Source organism: Balaenoptera acutorostrata, chromosome 15 (genome assembly GCF_949987535.1).
Source record: "Balaenoptera acutorostrata chromosome 15, mBalAcu1.1, whole genome shotgun sequence".
NCBI classification, from domain to species: Eukaryota; Metazoa; Chordata; class Mammalia; order Artiodactyla; family Balaenopteridae; genus Balaenoptera; species Balaenoptera acutorostrata.
In genome coordinates this window covers 14,725,879-14,747,256 of record NC_080078.1, presented here as the reverse complement: position 1 = coordinate 14,747,256, position 21,378 = coordinate 14,725,879, and the positions used below count along the sequence as shown (strand labels likewise).

At 42.1% G+C, this 21,378-nt stretch overlaps 2 protein-coding genes across 3 annotated transcripts in view; one reads left to right on the top strand and one right to left on the bottom strand.

The window, feature by feature from the left end:
• Nucleotides 1–508: 508 nt before the first annotated feature.
• Nucleotides 509–7,015, bottom strand: SBDS (SBDS ribosome maturation factor). Its single transcript, XM_007186511.2, has 5 exons — nucleotides 6,710–7,015; nucleotides 5,935–6,064; nucleotides 5,232–5,432; nucleotides 3,144–3,308; nucleotides 509–2,302 (listed from the first exon to the last, which is right to left on the bottom strand). Exons 1-5 carry the CDS (start codon nucleotides 6,835–6,837, stop codon nucleotides 2,174–2,176), a joined length of 753 nt encoding a protein of 250 aa, XP_007186573.1. The 5' UTR covers nucleotides 6,838–7,015; the 3' UTR covers nucleotides 509–2,173.
• Nucleotides 7,016–7,780: 765 nt separating this feature from the next.
• LOC103017871 (S-adenosyl-L-methionine-dependent tRNA 4-demethylwyosine synthase TYW1) overlaps nucleotides 7,781–21,378 on the top strand; it is a 214,919-nt gene continuing 201,321 nt past the window's right edge. For both annotated transcript variants that reach the window (XM_057529605.1, XM_007186512.2), the window contains exons 1-6: nucleotides 7,781–7,947; nucleotides 8,744–8,871; nucleotides 9,822–9,959; nucleotides 15,221–15,322; nucleotides 16,866–17,060; nucleotides 18,628–18,915. In XM_057529605.1, the coding sequence (XP_057385588.1) occupies nucleotides 7,944–7,947; nucleotides 8,744–8,871; nucleotides 9,822–9,959; nucleotides 15,221–15,322; nucleotides 16,866–17,060; nucleotides 18,628–18,915 (855 nt within the window). In that variant the 5' untranslated portion in view covers nucleotides 7,781–7,943. The remainder of the gene's footprint in view (nucleotides 7,948–8,743; nucleotides 8,872–9,821; nucleotides 9,960–15,220; nucleotides 15,323–16,865; nucleotides 17,061–18,627; nucleotides 18,916–21,378) is intronic.

The following is a 21,378-nucleotide window of genomic DNA, read 5'->3' as shown; positions in this document are numbered from 1 at the left end:
CACAGCCCCACAGAATATGTGCGTATTTACCCTGGGGTAAATGTGAGAGGCTGCTTGCAGGCAGAGATAAAAACCCTTAGGACTGAGGGGACCTGTGCAGACACAAACCACCAGCGACACAGCAGCATGCATGGGTATGAACGGTGGGAGGCTCTGGCTTAGCTGACAAAAACTCAATCAAGCTTTAAAGATGGATTTGAAAAAGTCATTACCTGTCCTCACTTCTGATGGCATGGACCCCCACCGAGAGAGTATGCTTATAACTCCACAGATATTTATTCCACAACTACTAGGTCCAAACCATGGAAGGATACACACAGCTGGCTAATCTCCTGCCCTTGAGCTGTGCACAATCTAGCATGCCAGGCAGGTGTTTAAGCAGCTCTCTATAACACAAGGTAGGGCAAAAATCAAGGCCAACGAGGGAATTTCAAAGTGGTATGAGGTTACATAAGCTGGAACAAATAGTTGTGTATGGGTACAAGGGAAACTTCAAAGAAAAGAGCTCTGCTAATAGAAGAGGTTTAATTCTGAAACGTCATTCTGACCAAATGTACACAATAAAGCTTGCATTGAAAAAGCGAAATAAACCGATAATCCTTAAGGTAATCCATTATAGCAGTGCTACTGGGAAGATAATTATGAACCAAACTTTTAAACTACTTCTGAATAATGAGATTAATATAAGGTAGAAATTTTTTTATTTTTTATAGGTTCAGAAACATGACTCTGATCTACATTTGACACTTCTTGAAGTTCCAGCTTTTTAGAAGAAATGAGTATGAGAATTGGAAAAACTTAAGGCAATGTTATGGTAACATTTATCTTTTTTCTATTCAAGATGCAGCTCTTGAACATTTTTAGTAATTATGACTTTCGACCTGAAACGTTGCTTTAACTGTTTAAGCTAGAAATAAAGTGTAAACTTCATTGGTTAAAATAATTTCCTGGGACTTCAAGTTTAGATCATTTTTGTAAAACAACAAACTATGTAAGTAAAATGGAATCAGTGAGGGGGTCATCTTGAAGACTGTATCAGAACAGTAGTTCAATTTCAGCATTAAAGAAAGTGTGTCTTAAGAATATTTCTTCCAACACTATGAGAAAAATGTTTGACTTCAATCAACCAATCAGGAACTGTTCAAGTCAAGAACTCATTTTCACTTAAAAACTTCTGTGCATAAAATACATCTGTATGTTTATTTTGAGTGAAACCCTACTTTCTATTCTAGACTATCTCTTTTGAGGGTAAGTAGATTAAAAAAAACTTGCACATTGTCTATTTAAGTGTTCAAATACTAAAACACTCAAGTTCAATTACATCCCAAATAATATCCCTAAGATTTACCAGGTATTTAACAGAACAGGCCCTGTTCTGAGCACTCCTCCTCCTGACTTGTTTAATCCTGCTAAGAACTCTCCCATCTTACCAGACAAGAGGCAGAGAAAAGAAAAAGTTAGGAAGCTGTCTAGAAATACAAGCCATAGTTTAACAAAAATAAACAGTGGTTTTATTGATTACATATATTTTCAACTCTAGTAATATATATTATAAACTTTAAGAATTAGCAATAAATGGCTGTATTTTTTACCAAGAATAATCTAGGCTATGGCAGCATGTTTGATGAATATTATTGAAGTCCTGCACAGTCATCGTCTATCTATTTTTCAGAAAACCAGAAAATCAAGAAAATCTATCTATTTTTCATCATCCAAGCTTTATATTAGGTCACGAGACAGTTACCCCTATACACGCATTTCGTTAAGTAGAAATAAGACATTACACATTTTCTTTTTTGGCAAATCCTCCCTTTCTGTCATACAGATATATCCTCCCAAAGTTATTTTCTTATAATGTACAAAATTTATTTTTTGTCCACAAGAGTTGTCTCAAATAACTTTCACCCTGGAAAGCTCAAAGGCATCAGGCAGTAACAAAATGCTACTCCGGACTCTGTATTTCACTTTTGCTTAAAACCCCATTTGATAATTAAAACTAAATTAATCCCACATTATAATACTTACTTAGGAAAGTCTTTTTGTGTACATGTTTGCCACAAAGATGGAAAATGTCAACACATCTGAGCAAGTATTTGGCAGATCACAGAAAGAAAACAGGGCTGTGGGAAATGAAAACGCTTTAGTGTTTGACAGCTGAAGAGACTGATGACTGTCACTCCAATTTCTCATCTCCTTCTTCCACGTCTTTCAAATTGAGTACTTCCAAAGAGCCTTTGCCTTTTGTCTCCTTTTTTACGAGCTCATCGATTTCTCGGAAGCAGCCGGGGTCGATGAGACACACCTGAAACATTGAACACAGCTGTTGACCACATGAGGAAGAGCAGTACCATAGGATGGACACAGCTTTCACTTCCTATGAGACAAACACACCATACTTTCCAGGTCTCTCTACAACCACAGATAAGACAACGCACAGGACGGCGGGCTGGGTTCTGGTCCAGCCTCTGCCCGTAAGTATGCACGCAGGCCTCTGTGACAAGGCATTATTCTCCCTATTGAGGACTTCTCCAGATTCCTCAGCTGTAAGGTTATGGTCCTTTTCATACTAAAATTTAGCGTTAAAATTTACAGTTCAATGAAATCATCTCTTTGTATCCACATTTGAAGGAATAAAAAAAAAAAAGAGGTGTAAGGCCTGTTTAGAAACCATGTGCAAAGTTTTGCAAAGATTTTAGAACTTCAGAGAGTGTCAGATGTGTTGTTTTACATCTACAGCGGAAAGCGCAACAATCCTCTAGAGCTCATTTATTTGTCAAGAAGCTGTAAAGCTCTAAGACGTGGGTTTGCAGACAGCTGAATTTACACGATGTCTGAAGCTGCGGGGTGAGCAAAGTCATTAATAGAAGACTCACTGTAAAATATATTCTCTCATCGAAAATGAGCATTGACCAAAATCATTTTATTATGAATAATTTAACTAAAAAAGCAAACAAAAATTATAAGTGTTCTTAATGACAATTTGGTTCTACGGAGACCTTGACTGTCTTACCTAATTCTAGTTAAGATGTTTCTGGAAATGTCTTACTGTTCACACCTTCTAAATGTTTGTGACAGATTTATGACTAGAGAAGAAACTATTTTGGTAACGCAGAAGCAAAGAAACAAGAGTATGTTAATCTTACAATATCTAACTGTTGACCATAGTCTTCACTTTCTATAACCTTGATGAGTGGCTTGAGTTTTTCTTTCAGCTTCTTCCCTTCATTCACTGGAACAATGAACCGAAGTCTCATGTGAGCACGTTCTATCTTCATTTTCTCCTTTAACTGCTTTATCACTTCCAAAGCCTATCAAGACAAAATTAAAAACGTTTGCAATTTCTTTGCTGCTTCTGCTGCATTACTGCAGAAGGTATTCAAAACAAAGCAGTTTCCATCTAGCTGGACTGGGCAATGGTTTCTTAGACGACATGAAGAACATTAGCCACCACAGGAAAAAAATAGATAAATTGGGCTTCAAGATTAAAACCTTTTGTTCTTCAAAAAACTATCAAGAAAGTGAAAAGACAACCCATAGAATATGACAAAATACTGGCAAATCGTGCATTTGATACGGTATTAGTATCCAAAATATATAAAGAACTCTTACAACTCAATAATGAAGAGACAACTAATCAACTATAAAATGGTCAAAGGATCTGAAGAGTGATTTCTCCAAAGAAGACAGACAAAGGGTCAATATGCCCATGAAAATATGGGCAAATTATCAGTCATTAGGGAAATGCAAATCAAAACCAGAATAATACCCCCAGGATGGGTATAATCAAAAAGTTGGACAATAACAAACATCACTGAGGATGTGGAGAAACTAGAACCCTTGTACACTGATTGTGGAAATGTAAAATGGCTCAGCTGTTTTGGAAACTGGCTGAGCAATTCCTCAAAAGGTTAATACAGTCACCATATGAGCTAGCAATTCTGTTTCTGGGTATAGAGAAATGGAAACATACGTCCACACAAAAATTTGTAATCAATTTCAGAGCAGCATTATTCATGGTAGCTAAAAAGTGGGAACAACCCAAATGTCCACCAACTGATGAATGAACAAAAGGTAGTATTTCCATACAGTGAACTATTATTCAGTCCTAAAAAGGAAAAAAGTACTGATAGATGCTACAACATGGATTAACCTTGAAAGGGCCACATACTGTATGACTCCATTTATATGAAATGTGCAGAATAGACAAGTCAATAAAAACAGAAATAAAATTTGCAGTTGCCTTATTCCCTCCTTATGAGACAGGGGAATGAGAAGTGATTGCCAACAGGTACAGGGTTTCATTTTGGGGTGATGAAATGTTCTCAAATTAGGTAGCAGGGAAGGGTGCAAAAACTCTGTGAGCATACGACTGAATTGTAGGCTTTAAATGGGTGACTTTTATAGTGTATGTATTATACAAACATTAAAAAAAAAAAATCTAGGGGCTTCCCTGGTGGCGCAGTGGTAGAGAATCTGCCTGCCAACGCAGGGGACATGGGTTCGAGCCCTGGTCTGGGAAGATCCCACATGCCTCAGAGCAACTAGGCCTGCGAGCCACAATTACTGAGCCTGCGCATCTGGAGCCTGTGCTCCGCAACAAGAGAGGCCGCGATAGTGAGAGGCCCGCGCACCGCGATGAAGAGTGGCCCCCGCTTGCCGCAACTAGAGAAAGCCCTCGCACAGAAACGAAGACCCAACACAGCCATAAATAAATAAGTAAAAATAAATAATTAAAAAAAAAATCTAACAACTGGGGTTAAAATGATGCTTTAAAAATGCAAGTTTTATCTTTGTAAAAACATTTTTTATTTTATATTGGAGTATAGTTGATTAACAATGATGTGTTAGCTACAGGTGTACAGCAAAGGGATTCAGTTATACCCATACAAGTATCTATTCTTTTTCAAATTCTTTTCCCATTTAGGTTATTACAGAATATTGAGCCAAGTTCCCTGTGCTATACAGTAGGTCCTTGTTGGAAGAATCCAAGTTTTATCTTTAAAGGTCTGACTTGGATAGGAAGGTGAGAGTCCTAGTGTATTTGTGTTTAGTTAAAACAAAGTCCATCACTCCTCTCTACAACCTCCATCGTTCCCCTCCCCTCTACCCCAAACCTCTTCCCACTTGCTTCCAAGTAGTGCCATTTTGTTATTACAGACCAACTATTTTAATGTTTTCCTCAGAGAACACTGATTTTCATGGACACTTTTTGACATTAAAAAACAACTCACCTGCTGTTTTGTACTCTTGTTGGGTTTGACCGAATAGTGGATGTCCTTCATGGCTCTCTCAATAAGGATAACGGTGTACGGTCTCTTTGTTTCAGGGTTCACACATTTGTCGGCCACAATAGTTGCAATGTCCCTAAACATCTGCTCCAGCTGTGTGTGTCGTTCTTTATCTGACACTTGAACCTCTCCTTTAGTCAAAATCTTAAAAAACCCAACAAGTTTAAGAAAAGTAATGTCTTTATTCCACACTATTTGTTAACTAACCACAGGAATTAATAACTGGGGAGAAAATTAAATTTCATCCTCTTCAGCTACTGATATTTGGTAATAACTTGAGCTTTGCCTAAAGGGATTATCTTGTTCCAAAATCTTACTTATTTACATGGGGGATGGGGTAAAGGTAATCTTAGCAGAGGGTGTAAGTGATGAAATACTTGAAAAGGAATTCTGTTTTCAGGTATATTACACTAAAAATATATAAATGGACAAAATAAGGCAGTTTAGTAGGAAATCTGATTTCTGGAGGCTTTGGCAAAAAATATCCATGTCCTGAATTATTAAAAGTGATGTTGCACAGATCGAATTATTGCATAGTAACTGTTCACTCCAAAAAAACACTACTTTAAAGTTTAACATACCTGTAATCTAATATCTAATACTGATGGATATTAGGATCAATTATGCTGCAACTGTTAGAACCCACCTGCTTACAGATTTCAGTCTGGTCATCTGTTCCAAACGCACTGATGAGATCTTCCTTCCTTGCAACCTGACCTTTAGAGACATTTACAAACACTGAGTGGGTCTGCAGAACTTCATCAAGGTCTTTTTCCCTTGGGAGGACAGGAGAGAAAGTCCTAAGTGAGTATGCTTGAAACTTCGAAGTTAATTCATATTTAAATACAAGACGGAGACGATATGAATAGTAAGAAACAACAAATACTCCTAAATGACCCTCGGTTCCAGGGGACCATTTCGTAATCCAGAACTCCATTTGTATTCGCAGTTACTCAGAGGTGAAAAACGTCGCGGGAATATGTGTGCAATCACTGAAGGGTGGGGTCCGGCTGCTGCCAAGGAATTCCAGCCCCTAGATGGCAGCAGTGAAGACCTTACGCACTTCGCTGAAACTACTGGGCTGAGATCTGCGACAAACGCAGGAACTATAGATGCACCTGAAAGACCAGGCCCTTTGCCTTGATCATTATTCTGACAAAAGGACCACAATTATGAGGGTTTCTTGGCTGTGGCTTTTTATGACACCCGCGAAGCAAAGTCAAACCAAGCCCCAAACCAAACCGACCAAACAAAAAAAAAGGGAACGTCTGGTTTAGACCCTAAGCCCGGGCAGCAGGAGTAAGTTTCCCATTTCCTTCCCTGACGAGACCCCAGCTAGGCCTATTCGTTAGACGACCAGAGGGAGGCCGCCTTCGAGGCTACCAGCTCCGGCCAGGGCCCAGAGGGAGAGTGTCACTCACACGCCGCTCCGCCAGCCTACGACTTTGTTTTTGTAGCAGGCGATTTCGAAGCGCTTCCCGGCTCGCTTCATTCGTACTACGGCCACATTGGTCAGGCGGATCTGGTTGGTGGGGGTGAAGATCGACATCGTGGCCGCTCACAGACCTTGGGTCCGAAGAACCAAGGCAGACCCACGCTGCCTGCCTGAGGGCCAACTGAGTCTCGATATAACCACCCGGCGGCGCGCGGCACAGTAACGCCCGCAGACTGCGCAGCACCGTGACTAACTCTGCCGCCACAATACACCCACGCAACTTACTGCGCAGGCGTCAGGTGTTGCGACAACCGGGCGCGGAGGAGGGAGCTAGAACGCCTGCGCATTGTGGCTTTTACGACACTGTTCCGCGCCCGGAAAGAGAGGGGCTCTTCCTTGACGTAATTTTCTTTCCAGAATGAACGAAAGAGCTCTGATTGGTTGGTGGAGCTAATGTTTGGTGACCGGGTGGAAACTCAGTGCCGGGCGCCTCACAGTTCCGCGGAGTTCCGGGCCACGCCCACATTACCCTTTCGTTATAGAAAAATTTTAACAAAAAACGTAGAGAAAAAAGTGTAACGAACTGCCATGTACCGATCACCCCGCTTCAACAATTTTCAACATTTTGCCGTTCTTGTTTCATTCTCCCTCATTTTTTTTTTGTTGGAGTATTTTAAAATAAATCATCGTAAGGTTTTAGCTTTAAATACTTGTCTAAACTAACAAATACACCCAACGAGATTAACCATAATTCCTTAATAGCGTCTCATAGCTAGTCCATAATCAAATTTCCCCTAAATAATGCCTTTTTACAGTCGGTGTGTTTCAAATGAGATTCAAACAGGCTCACAGATTGCATTCGGTTGACGATGCCCTTAGGCTATTAACGCCGCCTTTCCCTCCCCCACCTTTTTTCCCTGCTTCTGTCCGGATTCGCCCCTAACTCTCAAGCGCGGATTCCTGAGCCGCGGGGAGCGCTCCCGCTTCCTCGCTGGGAGCTCTGGGCGGTGCTTTTCTCTGGGCCCGCCCCCTTCCTCCTCTGAGCCAATCCGGACAGGCCTGCGAGTGGCATGGCTGCCCCCTGGTCCTCAGACCGTGGGCACCCAGCTAATGCTGCGAGGTATTTCTGGTAGTCTCCCAGTATCCACGCCGGACAATAAGTTTCTTAGGTCCGCAGTCCTGGTGTCTTGTTGGGCCGCAGGGCTCGGGCTCTGAGGAGAATGGGTAAGGTCCCCAGGCGGGTAAGGTTCGTGGGGTGGGAAGGGAGGAAACCGTTTTTTTGAGACCCTCGGGCCCCTTCCTCCGGAGTATGTTGCCCTTGTCAGCCCGGGACCGGTGCCGCTGGGGGCAAGGGAGGACTGATTCCTGCTCGTGACCTGGCTTTTGCCTTTTGAGGCTAGGAGATGAGTTTAGAACTATGCTTCTAACCTCAAGCAAAAGACAGAGAAAACTGTCTCCCCCTTACCCACGTGTGTTGAGGACTTTTGGTCCTTTCCAGGAGTAGCACCTGTAAACCTCAAATCTTAGACTTCGCCTTTTGAAATTACCCCCAGGTTCAGCATTTGAGGCCAGGTCCATCCATATCTCCCTTAAAAAAAAGTGGGACTTGAGGTCAATTATTTGAGAACCCTTTGCAAGTAGCTGTGGGTCTCGAAAAATAAAATTAAAAAAAAGAGGAATACGTTTAGTATTATTTTTCTTATGGAGCAGCGTAACAAAAAAAAATTAACTCATAATTCCACATAAAGTGTTTTGACTTTATGTTCCCTTCTTTTCCAAACGCTATATTCAAATGAAGATAAAATTTTATATTCTTTTTTTGAATTAGCATTATCATTATGACAATTATATTACATATCACAGTGTTTTGTTTTTATTAGAGTTGCTTTTTATAGATTTCTTAGTGGGGTTGTTGAATATGAAGGTTGGTTTTTCTTTTTTTTTCTCTTAAAATAAGAGTGGGCATCATTGTATATGTAACTTCAAATAAAATTACTTATATGTGTCATTTTAAATTTAGGTCCTTCTTTGGATATGTGGGACTTCTCATCTTTAATATCATTATGGATAAACAGGTTTTACATATATTTGGGCTTTGCCTTTGGCTTTAGCCTTTGGATTTGTTTCCAGATTGTCATCAGAAAGCAGGTAAGTGGAGTTACCTTTATTTTTAAAATATATATATATTTATTTATTTTTGGCTGTGTTGAGTCTTCGTTGCGTGTGGGCTTTCTCTAGTTACGGCGAGCGGGGGCTACTCTTTGTTGTGGTGCGCTGGCTTCTCATTGTGGTAGCTTCTCTTGTTACGGAGCACGGGCTCTAGGCACGCAGGCTTCAGTAGTTGCGGCATGCAGCCTCAGTAGTTATGGCACATGGGCTTAGTTGCTCCGTAGCCTGTGGGATCTTCCTGGGCCAGGGCTTGAACCCGTGTCCCTTGAATTAGCAGGCGGATTCTTTACCACTGTGCCACCAGGGAAATCTAAGTGGAGTTACTTTTTCTAGGAGAGTATTTGGCATCAAATTTTATAGAGAATGCAGAGTGCAGATTTTCTAAGGCTTCCAGAAAAATATAGAAATTCTAAAAGGAACTTTCGATCACTTTTATGTTTGGTCTCTAGAAATAGTTTTTCAATGCCAAAAAATTTTTCTTGTCAGTTTTTATAGACTAAGTTATTTACCTTTTCTTTGATGGGCTGTGGAAGTCTCATTGTTAAGATACAGGAAGGTTTTGTAATGAAAAATTAAACTTTTGCAAAAAACCCAAATCTGCTTAGCACCCTTAAGGGGTAGTAGTCTTCTCTTTTCTTTCCAGTAATTAAGAATCAGAAAATAAATTTCTACTATTATTCCACTACAACACATTATGGGTGAAAGTACGTGTAGTTTTATCCTGGAAGGAATGGGAATCATTATAGTCTTAAGAAATGTGGGCCCTGCTTTTAAAGGACCTAATTATACCAAGGGGTTAATATTTGAGGAGTACAATTGAAAGATTAAGAGAATAATAAAATGGGTCAGTATCTGAGCGATTGATAATTTTCATCCCTAATGAAGTTGGGAAAATATTCAAACTTGATGGATTTTGTGTTTATTTCAAGAACAAAAACTCACAGGAGAAAACCGTTCCAAAAGCCCCTCGGGATTTGATGACAAATGGCTATATCTCTCTTCAAAGGAAGGAAGTCTTTGTGTCTGGAGTGAAGATTTTCTATGGTTCTCAGACTGGCACAGCAAAGGTAAGAACTTATAATGACACTTTTTATTGGGTCTCCTGATCTTTTAAGAAAATTTCTGAAAAGTGTTCTTTAGCAGTGAACTGAATTGGTCTTCTAATCTTTTTTCATCTTTGTTTTTCCTTTTTACAGCACACATTTTTCCTTTCTGGGGTGGTGGGTGGGTTTCATCACAATTTCAGCTGATTGGGGGTGTCTGGTGGTCACTGTCATGCGGGGTCTTTGTTCTGAAGCTTGCTTCTGCTCAGCAGAATGGAGACTTGGAGTTCCAAGTCCATTACTGTGTATAGAAGTAGGGGATAGTGAAAAATGGCAGCAGTATGTCCAGTATGGGCCCTGACGTTCACAACTTCACACATCTATTTAATGAAATGTATTTTGATTTCTCATAGTGTTAGAAGTGTTAACGATATACATTGAATACTGTATAGATACCGGCTGCAGATACATAGCTGAAAGATGCTTTAATTGTATCTAGATGCTGCCTGCTTCTTTATTATAAAGGTCACAGCTATTTATTGCTTTCTAGGAAAAGATTCTAAGCCTAACATGAAAATGAATTAAAAACAGAATTCCTTGTCGTTATTTTGGTAGAGTATTAAAGAGGGTTTTACTGCCCTCTCGTGGATGTTTTGTAGAATACTACTTTTTAAAAGGTTTTCAGTATTTTGTTGTGTGTGTCATAATTGAAGGTCACTTATAATTAAGTTCAACCTTAAGCAGCAGAGGCAGGAAACTGGAAGAAACATTAGAAAGGCATCTGAGCTGCGGAAACAAAGTCCTTTTATGTTACTCATAGACGATCTCATTCCTAGCCTCTCTTTTATGCCCGCTTTTACGTTTTTTTAAAAGATCAAATTAATACTTGCAGATGGTAACAAATCCAGGTGTACAGAGGGTTCATAATGAAAAGTACTCTTCAGAGAATCTATTTGAACTATTGATATTTCTGTTTTTAATTCCTCTGAGGGTTATTTCTTGAACCTCCTTCTGCCATGTTTCTAGATTAATCAAGTTAGATAAAAGTTACTGACTCCTTGTATTAGTCAGTTCCTCAGATCTCAGCGGCTTAATATTGTTGCCCACATCATTGTTGATATGAGTTAAATGGCCCCCCTTCTTAAAGCTTTGCCATCAGAATTTCTCTATTTGGCTTTCACATTTGATTGATTTGTATTTGGCTTGGTATAGAAGACTCGGGCAAAATTCTTTTCTTACAACTTTGAGGGCATCACATCCTTTTATTTTATTTTTTTAAATAAATTTATTTATTTTTTATTTTATTTACTTTGGCTGCGTTGGGTCTTCATTACTGCATGCGGGCTTTCTCTAGTTGTGGCGAGAGGGGGCTACTCTTTGTTGTGGTGCGCGGGTGTGCGCGGGTGTGCGCGGGCTTCTCATTGCGGTGACTTCTCTTGTTGCAGAGCATGGTCTCTAGGCGTGCGGGCTTCAGTAGTTGTGGTGCACGGGTTCCGTAGTTGTGACTCGTGGGCTCTAGAGCGCAGGCTCAGTAGTTGTGGCTCACGGGCTTAGTTGTTCCGCGGCATGTGGGATCTTCATGGACCAGGGCTCGAACCCGTGTCCCCTGCATTGGCAGATGGATTCTTAACCACTGCACCACCAGGGAAGCCCCCTGGAAGCTTTTAGAATCATTCCTTTGTCCTAGATGTTTGGAGCTTTTGTGAGATAGTGTCTAGGTTGGGTCTTTTTCAGCCATTGTATTGTATACTTGGGCTGTTTTGTTTTGAAAATTTGTGTGCATTAATTCTGCTAATATTTCTTGGGTAAACTTCTTTCCCTTCTGTTTTCTCTGTTCTACTCGGTTAGTTGGATGTTGGACCCTTTGGATGGTCTTCTGTGTCTCAAATCCTCTCTCATAACTTTTGGTAACTTTCTTTCTGTTCTGGGTTCTTGGATTTCAATTCCAAACCTTTTTTTTGAATGTTTTAGTTCAGCTATAATCTTTTTAATTGCAAAAATGCCATTCTGTTCAATTTCTGTTGCATCTTTTTCATAATCTAAGAATATATTTCAGTGAGTTCCTTTTTCGGTTCTCGGATTTATCTGCTTCCTCCGTGTTTCTGCTGCTGCTATTTCTCTTTCCTATCACTTGTTCTCATCATGGTCTTGGTGATCCGTGGTTTTCTGTTCCTATTTAGGATGGAATGATGGGGTAGTGGATTTTCTCTGTTAACTGTGTAAATAGACTTGTTTTCTCTAGTTGTAAGTTCTCACTGTATGCTGTGTGCAAGGTGGGTCAGGGTATGCCAGGTGACCTATCTACCTCACATCTCCCTCTAACTACCACCTCAATTTTTTTTTTTTTTTTATAGTATTACTCCTTGAAAGTGTTGTCTGTGCTTGCTGTCTCTAATTTCTCTACTCCTGTCTTTCTTGACCCACTCCAGTTAGGCTTGTGTGCCCCAGCCTGCTCCCAGTGACTTTCATGTCGCTAATTAATTCTCGGTCTTCATCTTACTTGGCCTCTTAGCTGCACGACAACTCCTTCCTTGTTGACATACTTTCTCCATTGAACTTTTGGGACACTCTTCTCTAGGTTCTCCTCCTCCTCTGCTGAGGCTAGTCTGCCTCACTATCATTTGCGGATTTCTCCTCATCTTCTTGCCCTCCAAAGATAGGAGCGTCCCAGGGCACAGTTCTTGAGACTATGTCTTTATCTGCACTCACTTCACTCTCTAAGGGATCTTGTTATCTAGAGCTTTCAGTTCTATTTATTAGAATTTGACAGAGTTTTTCTGTAAAGGGCTAGATATTTTATTTTACATATGTTTTTTAGGTTTTCAGGTTTTGCAAGGCGTATGGTATGTATGTTTCTAATCTGAACTTTTCCTCTCAATCCCAGACCCTCATCCCCAGCTGCCTATCTTAGATCTTCATGTGGATGGTTGTGTAGTAGGTGACTCAGAATTAGTGTGCTCACAACTAAACTCCCGATTTTCTGCCCAAACCTGTTCCACCTCTAATTTTTCCCATTCTGATAAATGGCAACTTCATCCTTCCAGTTGCCCAGTTCAAAAAAACCTTTGACTTCTCTCTTTTTCTTACTACCCACATCCAGTCTGTCAGCACATGCTGTGTGTTCTACTTTCAGAATAGATCCAGATTCCAGTCACTTCTTACCGCCTTCACTGCTGCTGCCCCGGGCTAAGCCAGCCTCCCTCATATTTTGTCTGGGTTACTGCGGTCATCTCATCCTCAGCCTCCTTCGTTCAGCCCGCCCCAGCAACCACAGGGACCGTGAGAACTTAGGCGAAATGGTGTTAATCACCTCGGCTTAATACCGCACAGTGACTCCCTCATTCACTTAAAGCAAATGCCGAAGCCCCCATGGTGGCCAAGAGGCCCTCCCTTCTGGGTCTCCACCATCTCCTTTACCTCATGTCCTTGGTCCCCGCCTCCAGTCTTATTAACCTCCTTGCCGAGTGTGCTCGCGCATTTGGGCCTTTTCACTTACACCTCCCTCTGCTGGGGATAGCCTCTGGCTTGCTCTCTCACTTCCTTCAGGTTTTGCTCAAGTCTTTATTTTTGAGGCCTGTGGCAGTGTTGCCTGACACCAAATAGCTGTTTTCCCACACCTATTTTCCGATTCTGGTACTGTCTACCCGAGTTATTGTCAGATTGTCCCCACCTCAGACACCAGTCACAAGTCCCAGGGGCCATGTGTACTCCTGACTGGCCAGCTATACATTCAGGGGTTCCCACAGTCTCTTTCGTAGGTTTGCTAATTCCCTAGAATGACTCACAGAATGCAGGGAATTGCTTTGCTTAGTCTACTGGTTTATTATAATGGATACAACTCAGAAAGAGACAAATGGGAGAGATGATGGGGCAGGTCTTGGGGGGAGGGGTGGCACAGAGCTTGTGTGTCCTATTTTGACGTGCCACCTCCTCGGCATATCAATGTGTCCCCCAAGCCCTGTCATTTAGGGCTTTCTATGGAGATTTCATTGCGTAAGCATGACTGATTAAATCATCGACCATATCTGATTGAACTGCATCTCCTGCCACCCCTCCCCTCCCCTCCCCACAGGGAGAGAAGATGTTGAAAGTTCTAAGCCTTTAATCCCAGGGTTGGTTTTCCGCTGACCAGCCCCCATCCTGAAGCTACCTAGTCCCCCGCCGCAACCCCATGAGTCATCTCATTAACACACCAAAGACAGCAAGTTCCAAGGATTTTAGGAGCTCTATGAGCTCCCTGGAGACAAAGACCAAATATTTATTTTTTATTCTGTATACCTGTCCTGACCCTCCTTATGTAAAATAACAACTCTCCCCATGCCTCCAATACCGCATTCTTACCCCTTATCCTCTTTTCCTCCACAGCACTGATCACCATCTGATATACTGTGTATTTTCTCATTTGTGTGTTTATTCTCTCTCTGTCCATTAGAACATCTCCTTGAGGATGTTCCTTGATGCTCCTTAAGGGCAGGGAACATGTGTGCCTTGTTCCCTGTTGGGTAATATCGCCCAGAGCTGAGACTGGCCTGGTGGATGCCTAGTAAATGGCGAGGGCAGGCTGAGCTTTAGTCCTGGCAGGTGGCGAGCCAAGTGTTAGGCTACCAGGCCAGAAAGAGGAAGAGAATTCCCTGGGGTGCCAACATCTGGCTAGAAGTTGTAGCCTTCCCCAACCATTTGGTTCATTTTGTTTGGAGAAGAGAGTAGCAGGAGTCTGCCTGGGGGTAAAAGGTGAGTGTCGCTGAGGCTCTGTGTGCACCGGTCCCATATGATACAGATTCTCTGTATGCCCCAGGGCCTTCTCTGGCCCACTACTCCCTCCCATTTTTGCCCCCGTGACTGACTGATCCCAGAGACCCTCTGGTTCTCTGTCTCCCCCGAGGCTTTCTTCGGTCTGTCAGCCTGCTGCTTTCTGCTTTCTGTCTCCCAGAAATGTGCTCGCAGTTCTCATATTTCCCACTCTCCTCCCTCTTTGGTATTTCTTCTCCGTCTGTATGTTTCTTCTAGTGGGGCAAAGCAGCCGAAATGTCTACAAGTACATATAATCCCACATATGTACTTGTAGAGTGAGAACAACACAGCTGAGTGATTGGTCTCTGTAAAGATGCTTGAGAAAATGGTAGAAATAAGAATAGAATTTGTGTTGATGGTGTTACATGTCAGTCACCGGAAAAGCTTTTCATGCTAAATGCTTCATTACCTTGCCAACAGGAATAAATGAAGACTGTATTTTTCATTTATTTAGCTTATTGAAGACTTTATTTGATTTTTTTCCCTCCTACCAGGGATTTGCGACAGTTCTTGCCGAAGCAGTTAGCTCCCTTGATCTGCCTGTGGCAGTTATTAATCTGAAGGAATATGACCCAGATGACCATCTAGTAGAAGAGGTTGGTAATTGTCTTATTTTTCCTTCAATCACAACTTTCAAATTTAATTGACCTCCTGTGTTCTGGGATAAACAGACTCTTCAGAATAAATTTAATTTTCACGCTAAAGGATTCCAGTCGGTTGAGCGTTCAGTGTCAGTCAGGTGCTGAGTGTGTGGTGGCGTGCTGACTTGGGCATGATGCGGGGCCGGTCCCTCTGGGGTGTTAGACTGAAAGCTTGGGTGGTTGGAAGTTCCCTCCTGCTTTGACTGTCGTAATCAAAGAGGGTTGTCACTGATGGCCGTGTGCCGGGCATGTGAACCACGTGTAAGCCTGCTGAAAGGTCAGGAGCCACTTGGGTGGCAGAAGCAGTATGGGTTTTGGAGTTAGAGAAATCTCTTTAACTGGCTTGTGTGACCTCCAGGCGTAATGTCATATCTGTGAGAGCTTCATTTCTTCACCTGAGGAATGCCCCGCCCCCTCCTCTAGCCATGCCCAGGTAGGGAAGTTGGCCTGACAGCAGCGGTTCTCCAAGCGTGGTCCTTGAACCGACAGTATCAGCATTTCTGGGAACTCGTTAGAAATGCAGATTCTCAGGTCCTAGCCCAGCCCCGCGGAATCAAAGTCTGGATGTGGGGCTGTGTTTTAACAAGTGCCCCAGGTGATTCTGAAGCAGCTAAAGTTGGAGAAGCAGTTGGAACAGGCATCGACCGGCCTTTTCTTTAAAGGGCCAGATGGTAAATATCTTCAGCTTTGTGGACCACGCAGCTACTGAGTTCTGCCTTTGAGGCACGAAACAGCCAAAAACAGTATGTAAATGAGTGAGTGTGGCTGTGTTCCAATAAAATTTTATTTACGAAAACAGGCAGTGAGTGGGACTGGGCCTGCGGGCTGTAATTTGCCAGTCCCTTCTTAGTGGATAAACCTCTAGCTGTAAATGTGCATTTCCTTCTCCCCCCAAGAAACGTTGGAGTACAAATGAGTGAGCTTGAATCCGCTCTAAATTATTTGTTTAAAATTATTAGCAAGCTTGGATACTTAATTATTTGTAAGGGATTACTTATAACTTACCTCCTGACTTGGAGCTGTGAAGATACACCTGAGCAGATGAAGTACCGTGGCTCACAGGACTGAAGATGTGTTTTGTCTCCCGTGGAGATGATGGTGCCAAGTGTTACGTCACTTTACATTTAACGTTTTATTGCTTTGACTTTTCAGGGGATTCTTTAGAGATCTTTCTGTATTTCTTCCTGACTGATTTGGCTTTTGTTTCCAATATGGCAAACAGGAGCTGATAGGAATTTATAGTCTGGGAAATGGGACGGAGTATATGGTGAAGGGCACCAGGAGGTGTGTTGGCAGGAGCAAGGGGCTGGGTTTTCTCCCCTGTGCAAGGTCCTGGCCCTGTTTCCTTTCTCTTTTGAAAATAAGTAACATTTCTAAAAGCACTCTTTGTCTTTAGAGGTTAGTGTGATATGAATGTCAGCATTTCAAAAAGGATTTTCTTCATTGAGATAACTTTATATCTTGGCTACTCTTCTGAAATAATGAATTTGTTCGTTAGGTTACCAGTAAAAACGTCTGTGCCTTCCTGGTTGCTACCTACACTGATGGTCGGCCGACTGAGAGCGCGGAGTGGTTCTACAGGTGGCTAGAGGAAGCAGCCAATGACTTTCGATTTGGCAAAACGTACCTGAAGGGTGTGAGATATGCGGTGTTTGGCCTGGGAAATTCTGCGTATGTGAGCCACTTCAACAAGGTAGGTACAAGGTAGGTATGTGTTGAATTGTAGGGATACATTCTCTTAAGTGAAAAAAAAAAGTCACCTACACAGGTACATATATGTGGGTGTATGTGAGACAATCCACACTCTTTGGTACTTATTAATAAACTTTTTGTGTTATTCTTTTTATCGCTGGGAATTGCTACCGTATAGGAGGCTCTCAGTAAATTTTTATTGAATAAAATGAATGAAAATGCTTCCTATTGTCTAGCGTCTTAGCGGCTTGTATTCATGGCCAGAGTCTAGCCTCCTGTCCCCAGGCAGGACCTTGTAGATGGAAGGTCCCTGATTCTTTGGGACCTGTTCTGTTGTGGAGTGACCTTTACTGCCCAAACTAACTCTTCACACAGTTAACTTGTCTTTTAATCATTACTTTTCTTTTCTTTTTTTTTTTTAATTTTATTTATTTATTAGTTGTTTGTGCCGGGTCTTAGTTGTGGCAGGTGGGCTCCTTAGTTGTGGCTTGTGGGCTCCTTAGTTGTGGCAGGTGGACTCCTTAGTTGCGGCATGCATGTGGGATCTCATTCCCGGACCAGGGATCGAACCCGGGCCCCCTGTATTGGGAGCACGGAGCCTTAACCACTGTACCACCAGGGAAGTCCCTAATCATTACTTTTTAAAGTAATGAAATAGAAGAAAAACATTCACTGCCCTTTATGTAATAAAATATTGTTTTCTTTTATTCTCCTGGATCCTTTTTTCTGAGTGAAATTAACTTGGCTCCTTTGCCTTTGCATTCTCTATACTTTAAAAAAGAAAAATGTGGAGCCTCTCAGTTTCTTAGTCGTTCTGAAAAGCGATCAGAATTTTTTTACGTGTCCCTCTCCCCAGATGTGAGCACAGCTCGGCTCACCTATCTTTGGTAGAATGTGAGGAAAGGTGAAGGTGGAGATCTTTCTGTAAAAGTTGTTTTCATCCAACTGTTCTATCAAGATGTGTATTCTCCATGCCTGCCCCCCCCCCATATTTTCAAAGGAAGTAGACACAAGGTAAAATTCAGATATGTAAATATTTTGTTTACTGTCTTGCCACTTAGGAAGCCTGTTAAGTTTTTGAACTCTTAATTGTACTTCTTGATAACTCCTGTGCCTCAGCTTAAGTGCTTCATGCTGTAATAAAATGCATTTCTGGCTTATGAAATCATGAGTCTTGCCAAATGGGCTCCGTTTGTACTTTGTTGTTTAATGGTCTTTGGCCCCAGAGGCTTTATTTTAGAAGAAACTGATTTTGCTACTGAGTGATTTCATTCTGACCATGATTTAGAAGACAAGTTTTCAAATCCTTCATCAGGTACTAACCCTTAGTTTAACAAAAGAATTTGTCGGTCCCTATAGTTAAAAAAAAAAAAAAAAAAAATCTTCTGCAGAATCCTACCCGAACGTATCAACGGCTGGAGGGCCTGAAGCCCTTTTGCCTGAGCAGTTCCTCCTTCCTAGCAGTGGCCGGGGACCGGGCCCCAGCGGAACCCCAGGCTGTCGCAGAGCAGGCTGCCAGCCTCTGATCTGGAGGACTGTTGTAGCTCACCTGTCTCGTCCTCCTGCAGGTGGGGAAGAACGTGGACAAGTGGCTCTGGATGCTCGGCGCCCATCGCGTGATGTCCCGAGGGGAGGGTGACTGCGACGTGGTTAAAAGCAAACACGGCAGCATCGAGGCCGACTTCACAGCGTGGAAGGCTAGGTTCATCTCCCGGCTGCAGGCGCTCTGTAAAGGAGAGAGAAAACGCTGTGGTGGCAACTGCAAGAAAGGCAAGTGCGAGTCTAATCAGCACGGCTCGGAGGCAGTGGAGCCAGGGCCTCACGCTCAAGAGGGATCTCATCAGAGAGACGCTGAGGTACGGAGCCCACGTGTCCATGTCTCCCTGTTTTCCGCCTGCATTTGGAGGTGCTGAACCTCTCCTCTGTCCTGGGAAGCTCTTTCCTTGGCCTCTGGTTAGAAGGAAGAGCTGCAACTCATGTGGGGTTGTTCTAGAGAGAGTGGGATCCTAGGAAAAGCCATGTTGTGCTGGGTGCTTTCCTAAATATGTTCTTTAATTGTTGCATTGCTGGAATCCAGTAGGTTTCTACCCCGGTTTGCAGGTTAGGAAACGGGTCTGGAGAAGTTGAGTATGTCCCGGCTGAGCTCATATCTTTTTATCCCCAAACCACATATTCCTCCTGACCTCTTTTATTTAACTACTCCATTAATCACTCAGACTTGAAGGCTGCAAGTCATCCCAGATTCCTCTCTTTCATCCCTCACATTCTAAAAATTTCTCTTTCTTCAGATACCCCAGTTCCTTTGAAGCTCGTGTTACATCAGGCTGTATCACTGCTGTTGTCTTTGGGCCACCTGGTCGCTTGCATCATTTGGGAATAACTTGACATTCTGACTCCCTGTCTTTCTCGCCACCGTTGTTCCTGTCATTCCTCTTGGTGGCTGAGCCATCCACATAGATGATTTATCCTGTCCCTTTCCTGGCCTTCACACCCCCAGGAACCATTTTCTCCAGTGACCTCGGCCTCCCACTTCCATGCTCACCTCTGACATTTCATGTCCCTATGACTTGAGCTCTGAGCTCTCTCTGGTGCTCTTACTTTAAAGTTCTTTGGACCCCATGTTTTTTTTCACAGGGTAGTGCTAACTGCTTACTTCACTTCTGTCTTTACCCAGTTTTTAAATTTTATACTCGTTCTCTTAAAAACATCTTCAATTCCCTTGCCGTCCACTCCCTCTTCCAACCCAGTTGGCTAAGCCCCAAGCCAGGTTGGAACCTGTCTGCCTTCTCTTTGACCACAGATTGGTGACCATGGGCTCAGGTGTGCAGCCAGAACTGCCCCCAGTCTCCAGCATCCTCTCACTCTCCAAGACCACTGTTCAGTGCTCTCTTTCCCCCACCCCTTCCTCCAGCTCTCATAGGAAGCCGACAGAGAATTCTCTTAGAGCCTCCCCGCCCTGTCTACAAATCCTGCCATCTTTTCTGCCACGGAGACCAAGTATCTAGTTCCTGTCAAGCCCACTCTGTGCATGCTCTGGGATCAAGGACTTTGTTCCTTCATATATTGTGTGTCTCTCCCCTGCACTGTTAATCTCTCTCTCTCTACTAGGTGGTCCCCAGAAATACATAAATGTGCTCTGGAATCACCTGTGTTTAAACAAACACAGAAAGCAAATAAGAAACAAGCCTTTCCTTTGTTCTGTGCCTTTCAGCTGCTGTTTCATTTTTCTGCTCTTTTTCTAGCCAGTCTTTTTGCTTTCATTTGTTTATCTTCCCTCCAGTTGGCTCCTAACATTTTAAAAAACTTAAAAAAATTTTGAGGTAAAATTTGCAAAGCATAAAATTAACCATTTTAAAATACATACAATCTAGTGGTATTTAGTACATTCCCAATTTTGTGTAACCACTGCCTGTATCAAGTTCCAATACCTTTTCATCACCTCAAAAAAAACCCCTTACCCATTAAGCAGTCACTCTTCACTCCCTTTCCCTCAGCCCTGACAACCTCCACTTTGCTTTCTGTCTCTATGGATTTACTTATTCTGGATATTTTATACAAGTGGAATCATTAATATGTGAGCTTTTTTGTCTGACTTCTTTCACTTAGCATAAAAAAGGTTCATCCGTGTTGTAGCATGTGTCAGTACTTCATTCCTTTTTATGGCTGAATAATATTCCATTGAATGGAATTGTTGATCCGTTTATCTGTTGATGAGAATTCTGGTTATTTCTACCTTTTGGCTCTTGTGAATAGTGCTGCTATGATATTCATGTACAGGTGTTTGTTTGAGTAACTTTTCAGTTCTTTTGGGTATATACCTGGGAGTGGATTGCTGGATCTTGTGGTCATTCTATGTTTAACATTTTGAGGAACCACCAAGCTGTTTTCCCCAGTGGCTGCACCTTTTTACATTCCTACCAGCAATGTACAAGGCTTCCAATTTCTCCACATCCTTGTTAACACTTTTTTTTTTTTCTTAATTGTAGCCGTTCTAGTGAGTGTGAAGTGATGTCTCCTTGAGGGCTTTTTTGTTTTTGTTTGTTCATTTTTTTAATTTTTAAAATTTTTATTGAAGTATAGTTGATTTACAATGCTGTGTTAGTTTCAGGTGTACAGGAAAGTGATTCAGTTATATACGCACACACATATATTTATATATATACACACATATGTGTATATATATTCTTTTTCAGATTCTTTTCCACTTATAGTTTTTACAAGATATTGAATATAGTTCTCTGTGCCATGCAGTAGGTCCTTGTTGTTTATCTCTTACCAGATATATAACTTGCAAATATTTCCTCCCATATAGACTTCCT